Source organism: Gopherus flavomarginatus, chromosome 5 (genome assembly GCF_025201925.1).
Source record: "Gopherus flavomarginatus isolate rGopFla2 chromosome 5, rGopFla2.mat.asm, whole genome shotgun sequence".
NCBI lineage: Eukaryota > Metazoa > Chordata > Testudines > Testudinidae > Gopherus > Gopherus flavomarginatus.
In genome coordinates, this window is record NC_066621.1 from 17,916,950 (window position 1) to 17,934,520 (window position 17,571).

At 46.6% G+C, this 17,571-nt stretch overlaps 1 protein-coding gene across 1 annotated transcript; it reads right to left on the bottom strand.

The window, feature by feature from the left end:
- Positions 1 to 4,209: 4,209 nt before the first annotated feature.
- On the bottom strand, positions 4,210 to 10,532 carry TSPO2 (translocator protein 2). Its single transcript, XM_050953122.1, has 4 exons — positions 10,297 to 10,532; positions 8,455 to 8,681; positions 7,614 to 7,752; positions 4,210 to 7,137 (listed from the first exon to the last, which is right to left on the bottom strand). Exons 2-4 carry the CDS (start codon positions 8,625 to 8,627, stop codon positions 6,955 to 6,957), a joined length of 495 nt encoding a protein of 164 aa, XP_050809079.1. The 5' UTR covers positions 8,628 to 8,681; positions 10,297 to 10,532; the 3' UTR covers positions 4,210 to 6,954.
- Positions 10,533 to 17,571: the final 7,039 nt, after the last annotated feature.

A 17,571-nucleotide genomic window follows, 5' to 3' on the forward strand; every position in this document is an offset into this window, starting at 1 on the left:
TCTGGGGTTAAAATGTGCGCACTTGGCTTTTATCCTGTGGTGAGTACACAGGGGGCATCAGCTACTCATGCTGAAGCCTCCATTCCAGATGAATACTCGCAAAGGATTAATTAACCTATCAGTGAGCAGAGGGTTATCCATTTGCATTAATAGGAGTCAGGTGCTAAGGGTTTTGTGTCGTGTTTGCAAGAATTGCGACAGAGCAAAGGAGCCATATGTCAGATCAGACCATTGGTCCATAACTCCAATATCCTATCTCTGGCAGTGGCTAACATCTGATGTTTAAGAGGTAAACAGCTTCCCCCTCCACACACATAATACAGCTGGCCAGTTGTGCAATGCTACACAACTTCCTTCCTGACTCCAGGCCAGGGATCAGCTTATGCCCTGAAGCATGAGATTTAGTTGCTAGAATTTTAGCTGCATAATTACAAATCTATTTTTAATCTGATCATAACATTATCCAGCATTTTGAAGTGGGATTCAGGAGTCTGGGAATGCAGTAGAAGATACCTGGCTGCAAAGAGGAATCTTGCTAGAGAGTTCATTGTATTCCTAGGCCAGAGAAACATTTTTTGGCCAGATCCAAGAGTGAAATAAGACACTGGCTGTATTAGTCATAGCTGGGACATGATCTTTATTCCAAGGTGACAGCTGATGGTAGTAACAAAACATCTCCCTGGATACATTGTTTGGCAGTGATCCTCCTCCTATTTTTCCAGCTGTAACTACCGCTACTCGATAAATAAATAACCCCCCCACTGACAGTGATATGCAGAGACAGCTTTTCTTCTCTCAGCCGCCTTGGCCCATCAGCTGCTGTTCCCTCCCCTCTGTGGGACCATGTCTCATACTGCAAAGATTTCCGAGGGGTCCTTGTCATAGATATAGTCGAAAGGTAGGGGTAGATAGAGAGATTTGGGGGAAAGAGAACAGAGTGTTTCCCCCATAAAACCTTTTAGCTTTGTGCAAGAAGCGGGCCCCAGTGCATTTCTTTGTCTCCACACCAGACAACTGGTGTTAATTGTCTCCCTGGTTGACAGTCACAGGAGAGAAGCCAAGATTTGAATCTAATCTTATCTACTGTCATTTTGATATCATGCCTATCCCCATGTTATCTAGGCATTATATAAAAATGATAGATAGATAGATAGCAGAGAGCTTGCACTGGTGTTGTTAATGCTGTACTTGTTGGACCATGTTCTGCTGTCAGGTAGGAAGATGGACTCCCTGTAGTTTCAAAGAATGTTGCACCCATGTAGCTGAGAGCAGAATTTGATCCTTTCTACAGATGCATAGATAAAGTACTTCAATCTCCAGGGATGTCTATTCCATTGCAGGCTTGGAAGGATTAATTTTTGATTGGTTAACACCAATTTCACTATACACACACAAACCAATGAAAAAATTGTCATCAATAATCATTGAAATTTACGGATCAACAGAGTAAGAAAAATGCTGCTTGAGATCTTATTAGTTTAAGGATATTTGTATGTTTTGACATGTGACGGTGACAATTTGTGTTTTAATGGCTATAAAGCTTTAACCTTCTGTCCAACCCTCCCCCCACATTTTCTGACTCCCCCAATAATTTCCCACAACTGTGAAAATTGAAATTCATAAACATTTAAAAAATGCTTAAAACCCAGACATTTGTGCAGCTGTGAAAATGTAAATTGATAAAAATTGAAAAAAAAATGCTTCAAAATAAACATTGATATTATCCCATCAGAATTATAAAACAATAAAATAAATGTTGGGTCAAGCCTATATATAGGTTTTATATCGCAATCATCACGGTGTACGTGAGCATCGTCCAGCAGGGCAAGAACAGTTCCACTACCATTTCTCATGTTCTTTTGTCCTCTCCCCAGGGGAAGAAGTGTGTGCAACTGGTGGAGAATTTTTTTATGTATATAAAATACACACACACACACACACACAGGTTACTCTGTGTTTAGAGAAGTCAAGGTCAAAGAAGTGCTCCCTGCACTTGGAGGAGAAGCTGATGGGGTTTGTCTTGGTCCTTAGTTCCTATGGGAGTTCATTCCACAGGGCAGGTCTACACTACCGCTTATGTCAATATAACTTATGTCGCTCAGGGCCGTGAAAAAGCCAGCCCCCCTGAGTGACGCCAGCCTAAGCGCTGTCCAGACCAGTGCTGTGTCAGTGGAAGATGCTCTCTCGCTGATATAGCTTCTACCTTTCATGAAGGTGGAGTAATTATGCCAATGGGAGAGCTCTCTCCTAACAGCATAGAGCGTCTTCACCAGACTAGCCCTCAGTCTTGGGTTGGTCCCTCTAGTGGGCCAGCTGCCTCTCATGTGCCCTCTCCTGGCCTAGGGTCCTTCTACAAACATTCTGCCTCAGTTTTCCCTCTTAGACTGTTCAAGAAACTGAAAACCACTTTTGTCCATTCCCATCCCTTCTTGGGTTGTGCTTTATTAAATTAACAAACATTAAAATAAAGTTTCAAAGTCCATCCAAAAAGTCCATACAAACAAAAGTTTCTTATGATTCCATGATTCTTCTTCCTAGGCCTTGCTGCCTGGTGACTTTCCTGCTTTGGCAGGCCACTTCCAGGTCCTCCCTGGCTGGTGTCTCAGTTCTGACATTCACGCCTAGCAATCTCTAATCCCTGAGCATTTCCCCCTTCATTGCAGCCTTTTGCTACTCTTTATAGGACAATCACCCAGTTGTGGCTCACTCTGTAATCAGGGATGACTAGCTCCAACCCTCCAGTCCTTCAAGACCGAGCCACCTGGTTACAGTCCTCAAGAAAGCTCCTTCTTCTGCCCCACAAGCGTTACCCTTATTGCAGAGTTCCACTGTGTCATGTAATACCTTTCACCAGTAGAAAGGAGGGATGGATCAAGGTGAGGAAACAAAGTACAGGGCCAAATTTTCAAAAATAGCCACTGATTTCAGGTGCCTTGATTGTAGATGCTCATTTCACCATGGGCCTGGCTTTCAGAGGTGCTGAGCACCTGCAGCTCCCACTCACTTTATTTGGTGTTGTGGGAACTCAGTACTTCTGAAAATCAGACTCAAGATGGGCACCCAAAAACAGAGGTGCCCAAAATTAGAGGGCCCTTTGGAAACTTTGGGCCATAGTGAATTAAAAACGTAGAAACCCATACCAGTGTCTCCCAGGGAGGAAAAGACAGTCCCTGCTGTATTTGAGGTGTGGTCTCCTCCATAAGCATCTCACGGCCAGCTATCTGGTCCCATCCTATTGGCATATCACCTCTTTCCCTCCCTGTGGAAGGCGAGATTATCATATCAGTTTGAGCAGGAGGTGAGCAGTTTCATTTGCTCTCTGTGTGCTAACTCCATAGAACATCTGCTCCCGGAGGTTTTGCCCCAGAAGGATGACTTGCTAGATTATAGTAAAGCTATGAAAAAAAAATAGTCAGAAAGAAACCCAATGTTGATCTCAATGCAGGATTCACTGAATGGAATTCTCTGGCATGTGTTATGCAGGAGGTCAGACTACATCAGTGACTCTCAACCTTTCCAGACTACTGTACCCCCTTTTAGGACTCTGATTTGCCTTGTGTACCCCTAAGTTTCACCTCACTTAAAAACTACTTGCTTGCAAAATCAGACAAAAAAATACAAAAGTGCCACAGCCATTATTACTGAAAAATTGCTGACTTCTTCATTTTTACTATATAATTATAAAACAAATCAGGTTGAATACAAATATTGTACTCATGTTTCACTGTATAGTATATGCAGCAGTATAAACAAGTAATTGTCTGCATGAAATTTTAGTTTGTACTAACTTTGCTAGTGCTTTTTGTATAGCCTGTTGTAAAGCTAGGCAAATATCTAGATGAGTTGATGTACCCCCTGGGAAGACTTCTGCATATCTCTGGTTGAGAACCACTGAACTAGAGGATCAGAATAGGCCCTTATGCCTTGAAAATTGAGAATTGTATTGAGTCCATCCACTATTAGCTTGCACTGGTGTTGTTAATGCTGTACTTGTTGGACCATGTTCTGCTCTCAGGTAGGAAGATGCAACTTGTGCATTGAGGAGCTTTTTTCGATGAGGTTCAGTGGGTTCCTTGGAGCCTTTCATAGAACTAGTGCCTAATGCTGTTTCCCCTTCCATCTGAGTTCCGTGTGAAAGCCGCGGGCTCTAGCCAGGGTCTCTGGAACCTTTCCCAGCCCTTTTGCAAACCCAGAACCACCAACAATGGATTTCTTTTTGGAAACAAAAAGTCTTGGTTTTATTAAAAGCAAATACAATGTCTCTACATCTGCAGTTCAAACTACACTACCCCAAATAACGTCCTTCATCCCTACAATCAGCTGCCAGTAAAAAGATCCATTAAAGAGTTACATACATTGTTTTTATTTCATAAAAAAATAGTCAATCCTCTCTCTAAACAGGGAATATCTAATGCCTAGACAACAGAAGGAAGGATCAGAATGGGGGAGGTTGGAATGGACCTTCCTCTCATAGGGTTGCCAACCCTCCAGGATTGTTCTGGTTTCTCCAGGAATTAAAGATAAATCTTCAGTTAAAGATTATGTCATATGATGAAACCTCCAGGAATACATCCCACCAAAATTGGCAACCCTATGCTCTGTGGGTGCGTCTACACTGCAATTAGATCCCCACGGCTGGCCCGTGCCAGCTGACTCGGGCTCACAGGGCTTAGGCTAGGGGGCTATTTAATGGCAGTGTGGTTCATTCCCCCTTCCCACCTTGCTGGGTCCTAGACCTCAGGCTCTAGCCCATGCCCAAATGTCTACACCACATTTAAGCAGCTCCTTAGCCTGAGCCTTGCGAGGCTGAGTCAGCTGGCACAGGCCAGCTAGGGGTGTCGAATTGCAGTGTAGACACACACTGAGATGCATGGATTACTGTATATCATTGCTCTGGAATATTAAGCACATTGTCATCTTCCCTGCCTATTTTGCCCCCTTTAAAAAACAAAGCAACTCCTTACCCCCCTCCCTCCCTTCCTTGGGTTAAAACAAGTATAGGCTATGTCCATAATTCACCTTAATGTGTGAAAGGAGACAGTGTGGCAGCATTCAGGAAAACATCCTTATTCAGGAAACTTGTTAAGTACCTTCTTAGTTTTAAGCACAAGCTGATGTCCTGAATCAGGGCCAGAAGCCTGAACATTTTGAATTTCTTATCTTCTGGGAGGAAGGATTGTCCAGTGGTTAGAGCATTGACCCAGGAGTTGAGAATTGCCTTTGCTCTGCTTTTTGACCTTGGGCACATCACTTTGGCCTAGTATTGCTATCCTGGCAAATTCTTGTAGTATAGATGCTGCTTATACTTGCAAAGGAGTGCTTTTGTTGCTATAGCTTGATTCCCAAAGCAAAAAACTTCAATCAGCAAAAGCTTTTTGGTTGGGATAACTACATCCACATTAGGGCTTTTGCCAATATAGAAATGTTGTTTAAAAAAAGAAAAATCACACCCCTAACTCACATTGCTTTACCATCAAAACTTTCTAGTGTAAACGTGGCCTAAGTCTCTCTGTGCCTCAGTCTCCTTGTCTGTACAATAGGGATAATAGCATTGTCCTGCTTCACAGGGAGTTTGTGAGCATAGCAAGTGCGAGGGGCTCACATGCTGTGGTAATGGGGGTTTGGTAAGCACTTTAGAGAGTGGATTTGTCCAGGACCCTTTTGGTGAGTCTATGGAGGCACAACCTCCTCAGCATTACGGGCCCCGGCCTGCAAGCACTCTCTCACGTGAGCAGTCCTTATGGGCCTATTTGTTCCATAAATCAGGCACCGCTTCCACTAACCTGGAAAATGCCAAAGTGGTATTGGGTGAAGTGATATTGCCTGGGATTTTAAATGAGTCAGGTTAGGGTGATCAGACAGCAAGTATGAAAAATCGGGATGGGGATGAGGGTGGGGGGAGGTGTAAAAGGAGCCTATATAAGAAAAAGACCTAAAAATCAGGACTGTCCCTATAAAATCGGGACATCTGGTGACCCTAAGTCAGGTGCCCAATTCCCACTGAATTTCAGTGGGATTTAGGCATTTAACTCCCTTGTGCACCTTTGAAAATCCCATCTGTTGTCTGGTAGTTTAAAGCACAACATTTAGAGGGGTTGGTTTGAAGGTTTTAAAAAGCATATTATAAATGTGTCAGTACATGTTTTGTGGGATGTTTTATTTCAGTGAATGCAGAGGGAGGAGGGTTTGTGGGGAGGGGTATTTTGGAGGTGGAACATATAAACATTTCCCTTCAGTATAGTTATTTGCACTCCAGTCATTGCAGCATTGTACAGGGGCATGAAAACCAAGAAGCTCAATAGACTAAAAGCAGAAAATGAACCTAACCATTTTCATTTTACAGGCAGAGAGAATGGCAATTAATGAGCAAGCAACCTAGATGGTGAGAAGTTAATGGCTAATGGTAAAAAGTCCAAACTGAGTCTTATGTAAAAATTAAACAGCAGAAATGGCAAAAAGCCATGACATTTGTAAAAATTGTCCTGTTTTAATCATCTCAGGTGTTTTTCATCACACAGGTGAGAATTTTTTTTCATGTATGCGAGCAAATTCTGATCTCAGTTGCACTGATATAAATCCAGAATAACTCCATTGTCTTCAGTGGAGTGACTCTGAATTTATAGTGGCATAACAGAGCAGAAATTGGCCTATGAGATTTAACCTGTTAGTGTCCCTTTAAGGCCACCATTGAGCTGTAACCTCAAAACCCCAGCATTGTTGAAGAAAGAGAGAGGCAGCGGTTCTCAGGTTAAAGGTATATGGTAGCCTTAAAGGGACATCCCATTGCATTGTGCAAACTTTTCCCCATCCGCCCTATGCAAATAAGATGTATGTTCTGGTGCCCATCTTAATAAAATTAACCATCCCCAGGCTGTCAGCTCTTAGTTCACCACATCACATCAGGATGGGTTGGTTTCATAGAATGACCTTATTTCACCAGCTCCTCTTTTTGTCTTAGTCACTCTTTCCTTTTTCCTCCTCAGGATTGTCCCTCCAGATGCAGAAGGTGAGAGAAGAAGCCAAGGTCAGCCAGGCCAGGTAAGGCACCATCAGCAGTGTCGCCGTCTTGTTAATGGGGTACCAAGAGTACATGGTGCCAAGCACCAGGCCATATAGGCACATGATGTCCACCAGAGCCTGAAGAAAAGATAGGGAAATGATTGAGGCATCTACTGCTGGGATCATATTCTCCCTATGCATTGTAAGAGTAACTTATCAAAGGCAGTTCAGTGAGAGTAGAGCTGTTATGGGCTCTCCTGTTGACAGTGTATTTTATAGCCTGATAAGCCATCCATGAATAGCGTGGCCCCCTTGAAGTTCATGGCCCTGCTTCTGGTTGGACCAGGGTGTGACACTCAACGAGGCTTATCTCTCACCATAAATTCTTAACAGAAAGATGCAGCAGCCAGAACACTTGCTCCCTAACCGTCCCGCTTTTTGGGTCAGGAATGCGAGGGACTGATAACACTGGTTAGAATCAAGTGTGGTGTGAACAGAGACTGAGCTCTGCTAAGATGCCTTTACAGTTGACACAGGGTACAGCCTCCGAAAGGCGCCAAACCGGTGGTGCAGAGACACAGACAACACAAGACAAATATGCACAGACACATTACCAGTTTTAGCTTATGAGCGCCAAAGAATAGGGGAGTCCAAGCCCAGTTCAAGGCAAGCTGAGCCCCATAGAGGCCCAGCGGGATGACGGCTTTGCTGTTGAAGCCCCCTAAGTCATTCCACACCAAGTATGAAGCGTAACTGTGAAGAGGAGAATCACAATTAACATTTTGCTGTCCCACTTGGCTTCTCTCCAAGATGCTGTGGGATCAGGCACTATTCTACCAGGAGGCACCGGTTTTTGCTCCATATAGTTCTTATTATTGGAACACAGCTCCAAGGGCAGATCCTGCCTAGCCAAAGGCAGCTCTTATGGCTTGTCTACACTGGGTTTTGAGGGAGGGGGGTTGCGCCACTGTAGCTACACTGATGCAACTCCTACTCTAGACATACCACACTGGTGCAAAAGTGACTTGCGGTAGTGGTTTTGCACCAGCACAGCATTGGTGCACCTACATCTGTGGCCTGCCATCACCTCAAACTCATGATCTCTCTTGTCTATTTAGGCAATAAGTTCATCTGGCAGGGAATGTCTCTGGCTATGGATACAGCGCCTAGCACAATGGGACCCTGATCTTAGCTCATCGTGAGCCTCAGTGCAAAATAAACCCAGTGTAGACAAAGTCCCCGGCAAAAAAAAAAAGTTCCAGGTGGAGCTGATGAACTCAGCTTAGTACCCAGTGGGATGTTATGTTTGTCTTCTGAAAATAAACATCCCCTTCCTGCCCACTTTGTCCATAAGAAGAAAAGCTCCAAACTGAGCAGTGGAGGAGAGTGAAGTGACGTCTCCCCTAGAGATAAAGACCCACAGAAGCAGAGAAGGGATGGTACACGGAACCTTACCCCATGCCTGTGTACAGGGTAGTCCACATGACGGGGAACATTTTGTTGGGTGGTCGCCAAGAGGGTTTCTTCAGGCTTTCAAACCAAGTAGGCACTTCCTTCCGTGTCAAGAGCCAGCCAAGAAATCCCCCGATATGAGGCAAGGCAGAGAACCCAACAGCATGAGCCCACATCCTTCCTTACTGGACTGAACTGGACTTTGGGTCACTGGTCCTGGCCTTTTGTGGCTAAAAAGCAATAAGTGAGCATCATTTCCAAAGGACATTGGTTATTTCCATATTGACCAAGAACTTCCAGGTCTTTGCCTTACTCTAATTGCCTGGAGGTCTTTTTGGCAAAGTGGCTACCCCCCATCCCCACTCGCTGTCATTGCACTGGCTGCTGCAATTTCATTATTTACCTAACATGGCTGCACTGAAACCATCCTTAGAAGACAAGACTGAAGTCACTTTTCTCAGTGCTTGTCCAAATGTCACAGCTCACAGCGCGTGCAACCTCTCCTACATGTATGCTGTTAGACCTCTCAATGCAACTATTATCTCTCTGCTGCATGCTCCTCTCAGTGGGGAAAAACAGGCAGTTTGTCGTGGGACCCCCATTTTCTTCTCTCTTCGGCTTATCTCTCACCATATATTTATATTTTAAATAAACATCTGTAGTGAGCATTTTTTCATCACAATATTTCAAAGTGCCTTACTAACATTATTTAATCCTTCCTGCACTCTTGGAAAGCAGAAAGGGATTATTCTCCCCCATTTCACAAAGGGGTAAACTGAGGCATAGAGGGGTTTATTGGCTTGTCTAGGTCATACAGTGATTCCATTCCAGATCCAGGCACAGAACCAAGGAATGCCAAGTCTCAATCCCCTGTCCTAGGCATTATATACTCCCTCCCTTTTTAAAGACAGTTGCACAGTCTTTACATGACTATGGGCAAGTTGTATCAGGGATGAGTGGCCTCCAGACCTCAACATGCTTCTTACCCTCAGGGACAGATTGAGATGTGCCTGTCTAGCCTCTCAGTGGACCAACCCTTTCTCTTTGGATCCATTCATAACTTTAAACCCAGTCTTATTAATCTGCGGGAACACGTGGTCTGTTCTTCCTGACAGTAAAAGATCATACTGATCATGTTCGGCATCACTGTGGGAGTCTGAGCAAAAGACTTCAAAAAGATGATTGTCTTTGGCAATGTAAGGGGTAGGGGGAGAGGTTCAGAATACATCTTTCAGAAAAGAAAAGTCCCTGGACAGGGGTGCTGGAACAGTTTCTATAGTGGGGGTGCTGATAATGGAAACCATGTATTTGGTGTTTGTTATTACTACTTCAAGGCAGAGGGTGCAGCAGCACCCCTTGCACCCGTAATTGCAGCACCACTGTCCCTGGGAATCCATCTATTCTGTTACTTTGCACTTTTCGGGGGACATAGATCAGGAGAAAAGAACTGACCTGAATAGTCTTCTGTGTTTTGGATTTTGATCCAGAACTAACGCTGACAGCCCATACTAATTATTACTATTATGCAAGAAAAGGTCATCTTTAGAAACCTGGAGCCAGCAAACCAGTCTTGCGCTGAGCAAAACAAGAGGAGTCAATCCTAATTTAAAATTATATAAGGGCACAGGCTGCATTTCAGTTTCTGCTCAGCAGAGCAAATTGTTACTGCCAGGGTTTGCAAAACAAACAAACAAACAGACACTGGAAATGCTAGTCTACTTTGTTACAGATTGCTGAAGTAACTAAGGGGTGAAACAGACACTTCATTGTCATAACATTCTAATTTGGAACATAGCTACTGATACTGACAAGGCTAAATCTATAGGAGCAGCAGTCTTCACTCACCTTCTCCCAGTTGATTTCCCCCCTTCACCAGGAAAACCCAAGAAGCAAACAGATAGATTTCTGAGGCCAGCCTCTGGCTCTGTTCCTGCTTCTACACAATAAAGAAATTGTCATCTGAGTTACGTTGAAGTAGCAGAGAAAGGGGCGTGTTTGTGGAGCCTGTAGTCTGGAAGAATTACTGAAGATCCCTTTAGTGGTGTTTGTGTAACTGTCTGCAGAGGGCGGATCCAACCTGTCAAATTCACACATCACACTATGTGAGACTCTACATCTCTGCTTGATGCGTTGAGGGAATCCCTCTGTGAGTCAGTGTGTGTGTGTGTGTGTGTGTGTGTGTGTGTGTGCGTGTGTGTGTGTGTGTGTGTGTGTGTGTGAGAGAGAGAGAGAGGGAGAGGGAGAGAATGTGTGTTCTGTTTGTGTATGTGGTGTGAATGCGTTGTGTATGAGAGACCATGTGTTGAGTATTTGAACGTGTGTGAATGGTGTATATATGAGCGTCTGTGCATGTACGAGTGTGTATGTGTATATGAGTGTTATGTGAAGAACTTCTGTGTAGGTGAGAATGTGTCCTGCACGTGGGATTGTGTAATTGTGTGCTAGTGCATTAATGAGAGCGACAGATGGCCTGATCCTCATCTGGTGTAAATTGGAGTAACTCTATGGATATCAATAGAGGTATGCTGATTTACACTAGCTCAGAAGCTGGCCCGGTGCAAGTATGTCTTCTCTGTGTGCAACAGTGTGTGAGTGAGAAAGAGAACATGCTCCCTCTGTGTGAATGGGTGTCTGCAATTTTAATGATCCATGTGGTGCATATCAGAACATTTATTAATCAGAGGCTCTCTGTGATTTCCCGTCCACTTCCCTCTTAGCCAAAATTGGCAAAAGCCTCTTGAATCTAAAGTAAAGACATTACAAATGCATGTTAAATGGCAGATGGAGGGCGGGACAGACCTAGAAATCAATTTCCATTAAGAGGCTGTCTACAAGGGATGGAGAATTAAACACTAATTGACTTTTGCTATGGGTCATTACCTGAATTTCATGGTCTGAAGCAAGGTTGATGTCCCTTGGGGGAGTGTAATATTTCCATTATAACACAGACCCAGTCAGATCCTTTAATTTTATTGCACTCAGAAAGAGCAGAAAAAAATTACTGTTTTGTGAAGAGTGGGGAGAAACTCATAGAGTACGTCTACACTGCAATAAAAAACCCGCCGCAGTGAGTGCTTGGCTACACTTGAGAATTACAGCGCTGGTGGTGGCTTTACAGCACTGTAACTTACTCCTCGTCCACGCTGGCAAGGCTCATACAACACTGTATCTCCCTGGCTACAGCGCTGGTTGTACTCCACATGGACGAGAGGAATAAAGAGAACAGGGCTGGTACTGCAGCGCTGGAGTGTCAGTGTAAACAATAATTAATCTTACTACGCTGTAACTGACCTCCAGAATTTTCCCATAATGCTTTTAACTAAAGAACTCTCTTTGTTTTGTTGGGAACTCGGGGCTCCTGGAGCGGCTTATCTAAAAAACAAACACAGCAATTGTTTGCTTGAGCAGAGGCAGACAGGGAATGTCCACAGCTAGTGTTTGCTTGAGGAGAGAAACAGCAAGGCTGGTGGGTGCGGGAGTCCACCGGAGCAGCTGCTTGTCTGGTCTGAAGGCTATTTGCATTTAAGAGTGAATGAGAGAGGGGTGGGGGAAGTGGTCGGAATTTGCAAGGCAGGGAGCTGACACAGTGTCGGCTCCAAAAATCCACTCTCTCTCTCTCTCCCCCACGCTCCCTGTCACACTCCATCCCACTCCCTCTTTTGAAAAGCACGTTGCAGCCACTTGAACGCTGGGATAACTGCCCATAATGCACCGCTCCCAGCACCGCTGCAAATGTGACCACACTAGCTGCAGTGTGGCCACACTGCAGCGCTTTCCCTACACAGCTGTATGAAGACAGCTTTAACTCTCAGCGCTGTACAGCTGCAAGTGTAGCCAAACCCTCAGTCTCAAAGACCAGGTCAGATGACTCAGGCTTATGAGGCTCAGGCTGCAAGGCTAAAAATAGCTGTGTAGATGTTCAGGCTTGGGCTGGAGTCTGGGTTTTGAAACCCTCTCCACTCACAGGGACTCAGAGCCCGGGCTCCATCCTGAGACCAAGGCCCTGGCTACACTACAGAGTTGCAGCGCTTGTGAGGGGGTTACAGCGCTGCAACTTAGGATGTGGCCACACTTGCACAGCACGGCCAGCGCTGCAACTCCCTGGTTGCAGCGCTGGCTGTACACCCGGTGGAGCCTCGGGTGTAGGGGATCCAGCGCTGGTGATCCAGCGCTGGTAAGCAAGTGTGGACACCCACCAGCATTTTTATTGACCTCCATGGCATAAGTAGGTATCTCAGCATACCTTAGAAGCCTCTCTGGTAATCATGCAAACTCCACTGCCCTGGGCTCACCTGACCCCTCCTTTAAATGCTCCGGGAATTTTAAAAATCCCCTTCCTGTTTGCTCAGCCAGGTGTAGAGTGCAATCAATCAATCAGCGACCATGCCTCCACGCACCAAACGAGCCCCAGCATGGACCAATGCAGAGCTGCAGGACCTCATAAGTGTTTGGGGTGAGGAGGCTGTGCAAGCACAGCTGCGCTCCAGAAGGAGAAATTATGATACCTATGGGCAGATATCACAGTCCTTGATGAGAAGGGGCCATGAACGGGACGCGTTGCAGTGCAGGTTCAAAATAAAAGAGCTGAGGAGTGCTTACTGCAAAGCTCGTGAGGGAAATCGCCGCTCAGGAGCTGCCCCCATGACCTGCCGTTTTTACCAGGAGCTGGATGCCATACTTGGGTGTGACCCCACTGCCAATCTGAGGACCATGATGGAGAGTTCACAGCAGGGAGAAGTGGGGGAGGGTGTAGAGGAAGGCGACAGTGAGGCTACTGGCGTGGAGGGAGACACCCTGGAGTCCCAGGACACATGCAGCCAGGAGCTCTTCTCAAGCCCGGAGGAGGCTAGCCAGTTGCAGCAGCAAGAAGTTGATGGTGAGGAAGAAATTGAGGATCGTGCTCGGGGTAAGTAGATTTTTATGTTTTGGGAGGGGAGGATTGTGGTTATGGCTGCCTGCATGCATGCCTAAACGTGGAATAGCCCATTGATTTGCTCTATCACGTCTCTGTAATCTGCCTCGGTAATCTCTTGAAAAGTTGCAGCCAGAGCGTTTGCAATTTGCTTTCTCAAGTTGATCGGGAGAGCCACCGTGGTCCTTGTCCCGGTCAGGCTAACTCGTCCAATCCACTGTGCAGCGAGGGGTGGGGGGACCATGGCTGCACACAGGCAAGCTGCATAGGGGCCAGGGCGGTATCCACATTGCTGTAGAAGACCCTCCCTCTCTTCCCAGGTAACACGCAGCAGTGATATGTCTGGCAGTAGGAAACCCTGTTGAGAATTTAGGGATACTTGAGTGCAGGGCGCCAGGTTCGCGTTTCCCCAGCCCATTGCGCTCTGTTGTTCCCCCCCACCAGCACGTAGCTGGCCCCGCGGTGCGCTCCGGTGTTATGCACCCCCCTCCCATGAGGCATCCAGCAACGCGGTGCGCTCCGGTTTTATGCACCCCCCTCCCATGAGGCATCCAGCAACGCGGTGCGCTCCGGTGTTCCCCACTCCCCCTCCCAGCACGTAGCTAGCCCCGCGGTGCGCTCCGGTGTTATGCACCCCCCTCCCATGAGGCATCCGGCCACGCGGTGCGCTCCAGTGTTCCCCCCCCCAGCACGTAGCTAGCCCCGCGGTCCGCTCCGGTGTTATGCACCCCCCTCCCGTGAGGCATTCGGCCACGCGGTGCGCTCCGGTGTTCCCCCCTCCCTCACCAGCAGGAAGGCATGAAGGCGGACCAAACCCCCCCTCCCCCCCCCCCCCCGCCAGCAGCTCGCCACCTTCCTGTTCACTACTGTCCCCTGTGCAGGACACCAGCTACCTCCTGTACCCATTGCAGATAAACCCAAGTGACCCATTGGTCAATTCCCACTCCCCAGGGGAACTCGGGGGAAAAACACTCACCCCATTGCTCGCCATGACTTCACTTCCCTGCCCTCTCTGTGTTATGTGAGGTATGTGAGAAGGATGCTACCAAAAGTCTAAAAAGTCCTTCACTGTGTGATAATAAACAATGTAGCCTCTGTGTATTACATGGTTCTATCTTTCTTTTTTCTAGTGACCTTGACTAATGCAGCCGGATCACCGGCCTCACGTAGATTGCAGAACTTGAGACGAAATCCCAGAAAATCAAAAGAGGAATTGATCAAATCAGTTATGAATCACTACAACAGAGAAAGTAGGAAGACACAGGAATGGAGAGAGAAAATGTATGAATGGAGACAGAGTGTACATGAATGGAGGCTAACAGAAAGCAGGAGAAAGGAATTGGCTGCCAAAAAAACCACAAAGCAGATGATAAGCCTCCTGGCTCGCCAAATTGAGTCTTTCGAGTCTCTCGTAGTCATGCAGGCAAATATGTACCGTGGTAACCCACAGCCCTCCCAAAGCCCTCTTTCTTGTTCCCAAGTATTTCCACAAAACAACTTTCTCCAGCAGCCAGTTTCTTATTACCCCCAGCTGCCCCCAACACCTGTACGATCACCTACCAGCCCTGATAACTATAATTCTTACCCTGTGCACTCCACCCCCATTACCCTGCAGCATAGTAATCCTGAAGTGCAGCATACATTGAATAGTTATCAAAATAGGACATACTCAAACCTGTGAATGAACAGTCCACCACCCTAACCCCCCTTGCCTTTTATGTACTGTATGTTGAATAAAGGATTTTTTTTCTTTTTCACTACGTTATATTATTGCAGGAAGTGGTAAATATTGTACCCCAAGGTAGAGCAAAGCACATCAAAGGCACCAAACATTACTGTTGGCTCTCAGCATCAAATTGCTCCCTTAAAGCATCCCTAATCCTTGAAGCCCTTTCCTGGGCCTCCCTAGTAGCCCTGCTCTCTGGCTGAGCAAACTCATCCTCTAGGCGTCGAACCTCGGAGGTCCAGTCCTCACTGAATCTTTCACCCTTCCCTTCACAAGTATTATGGAGGGTACAGCACGCGGATATAACAGCGGAGATGCTGCTTTCCCCCAAATCTAGCTTCCCATAAAGACAGCGCCAGCGGGCTTTCAATCGGCCAAAAGCACACTCCACAGTCATTCTGCACCGGCTCAGCCTGTAGTTGAACTGGTGCTTGCTCCTGTCAAGCTTCCCTGTATACGGTTTCATGAGCCAGGGCATTAAGGAGTAAGCGGGGTCTCCAAGGATCACAGTGGGCATTTCGACGTCCCCTACTGTGATCTTGCGGTCTGGGAAAAAAGTCCCGGCCCTCATCCTCCTGAACAGGGAACTGTTCCGAAAGATGCGTGCATCGTGCACCTTTCCAGGCCATCCTGAGTAAATGTCAGTGAAACGCCCAAGGTGATCCACAAGCGCTTGCAGAACCACGGAGAAATACCCCTTGCGATTAACGTACTCTGATGCCAGGTGGGGTGGGGACAGAATAGGAATATGCGTCCCATCTATTGCCCCTCCACAGTTAGGGAAATCCATTTGTGCAAAGCCATCCACAATGTCCTGCACGTTCCCCAGAGTCACAGTTCTTCTTAGCAGGGTGCGATTAATGGTTGTGCAAACTTGCATCAGCACCATTCCAACGGTGGACTTTCCCACTCCAAACTGGTTTGCCACCGATCTGAAGCAGTGTGGAGTTGCCAGCTTCCAGATTGCAACAGCCACCCGCTTCTCCACTGGCAGGGCAGCTCTCAATCTCGTGTCCCTGCGCCGCAGGGTAGGGGCAAGCTCAGCACACAGTGCCATGAAAGTGGCTTTTCTCAGCCAAAAGTTCTGCAGCCACTGCTCGTCATCCCAGGATTGCAGGACAATGTGATCCCACCACTGAGTGCTGGTTTCCCGAGCCCAAAGGCGCCGTTCCACGGTGCTGAGCACGTCTGTTACTGCCACAAGCAATTGAGTGTCTTGAGCGTCAGGCGTTTCAATATCATCATCTGACTCCTCACTGTCACTGTCACTGTCACTTTGCAGCTGAAGGAATAGCTCCACTGCCATGCGTGATGTGCTGGCAACATTCATCAGCAAGGTCCTCAGCAGCTCAGGCTCCATTTATAACAAAAATCGCAGAAATAGCGCTGCAGAATCACAATGCCGCCAAACTGCTCGGAATGTGTAGCAAAGCACCACAGGGCGTTGGAACAGGAAGCGGAAAGACCCGCACACTTCCTTCCCCTTCCCACAAGCCACAGCGCCAAAATGGGACGAGGTGCTCTGTGGGATAGCTGCCCACAATGCACCACTCCAACAGCGCTGCAAGTGCTGCAAATGTGGCCACACTGCAGCGCTGGTTGCTGTAAGTGTGGCCACACTGCAGCGCTGGCCCTACACAGCTGTACGAACACAGCTGTAACTACCAGCACTGCAAAACTGTAAGTGTAGCCATACCCCAAATGTCTACATTGCAATTTGATAGCCCTGGAGCCCAAGCCCGGTGAATCTGAGTCAGCAGACCTGGGCCAGAGGCAGCGGCACCACGGGTCTTTCCTTAGCTGCTGTAAATCAGCGTAGCTCCATTGAAGGGATGTGTTTCTGTAGTGTAATTATCACTGTAAAATAAGAGATACAACACATGCATTATTGAACAATAGCCATTTGCATCTCATTGTGAAGCCCACGCCTCTGAAGACCTTGCAAATGGAAAAGCCCATCATTCAACAATGCTGCTATTGTGCATGACAGAGCAGTTTCTAGTGTGATCAGCCGGTTGGCTGCTGATGTTTCACTGGAATAGTAATAATGCAGAGCACTGACTAATGCTTCCTTCATGACTACATTGGAAAGTAACCTGTCAACAATTTTTAGCTGCTAGTATTTCCTTTCCATGGATAGGGTACAAAAAGATCACTGTTCAGAATAATTCTCTGCTTGATGGATTTCTGTATAACCCAGATCAGGGGCAGGCAACCTGTGGCACGGGTACTGAAGGTGGCACGTGAGCTGATTTTCACTAGCACTCACACTGCCTGGGTCCTGGCCACCGGTCCAGGGGGGGTTCTGCATTTTAATTTAATTTTAAATGAAGCTTCTTAAACATTTTAAAAACCTTAGTTACTTTACAGACAACAATAGTTTAGTTATATATTATAGATTTATAGAAAGAGACCTTTGAAAAACATTAAAATGTATTACCGGCACGCAAAACCTTAAATTAGAGTGACTAAATGAAGACTC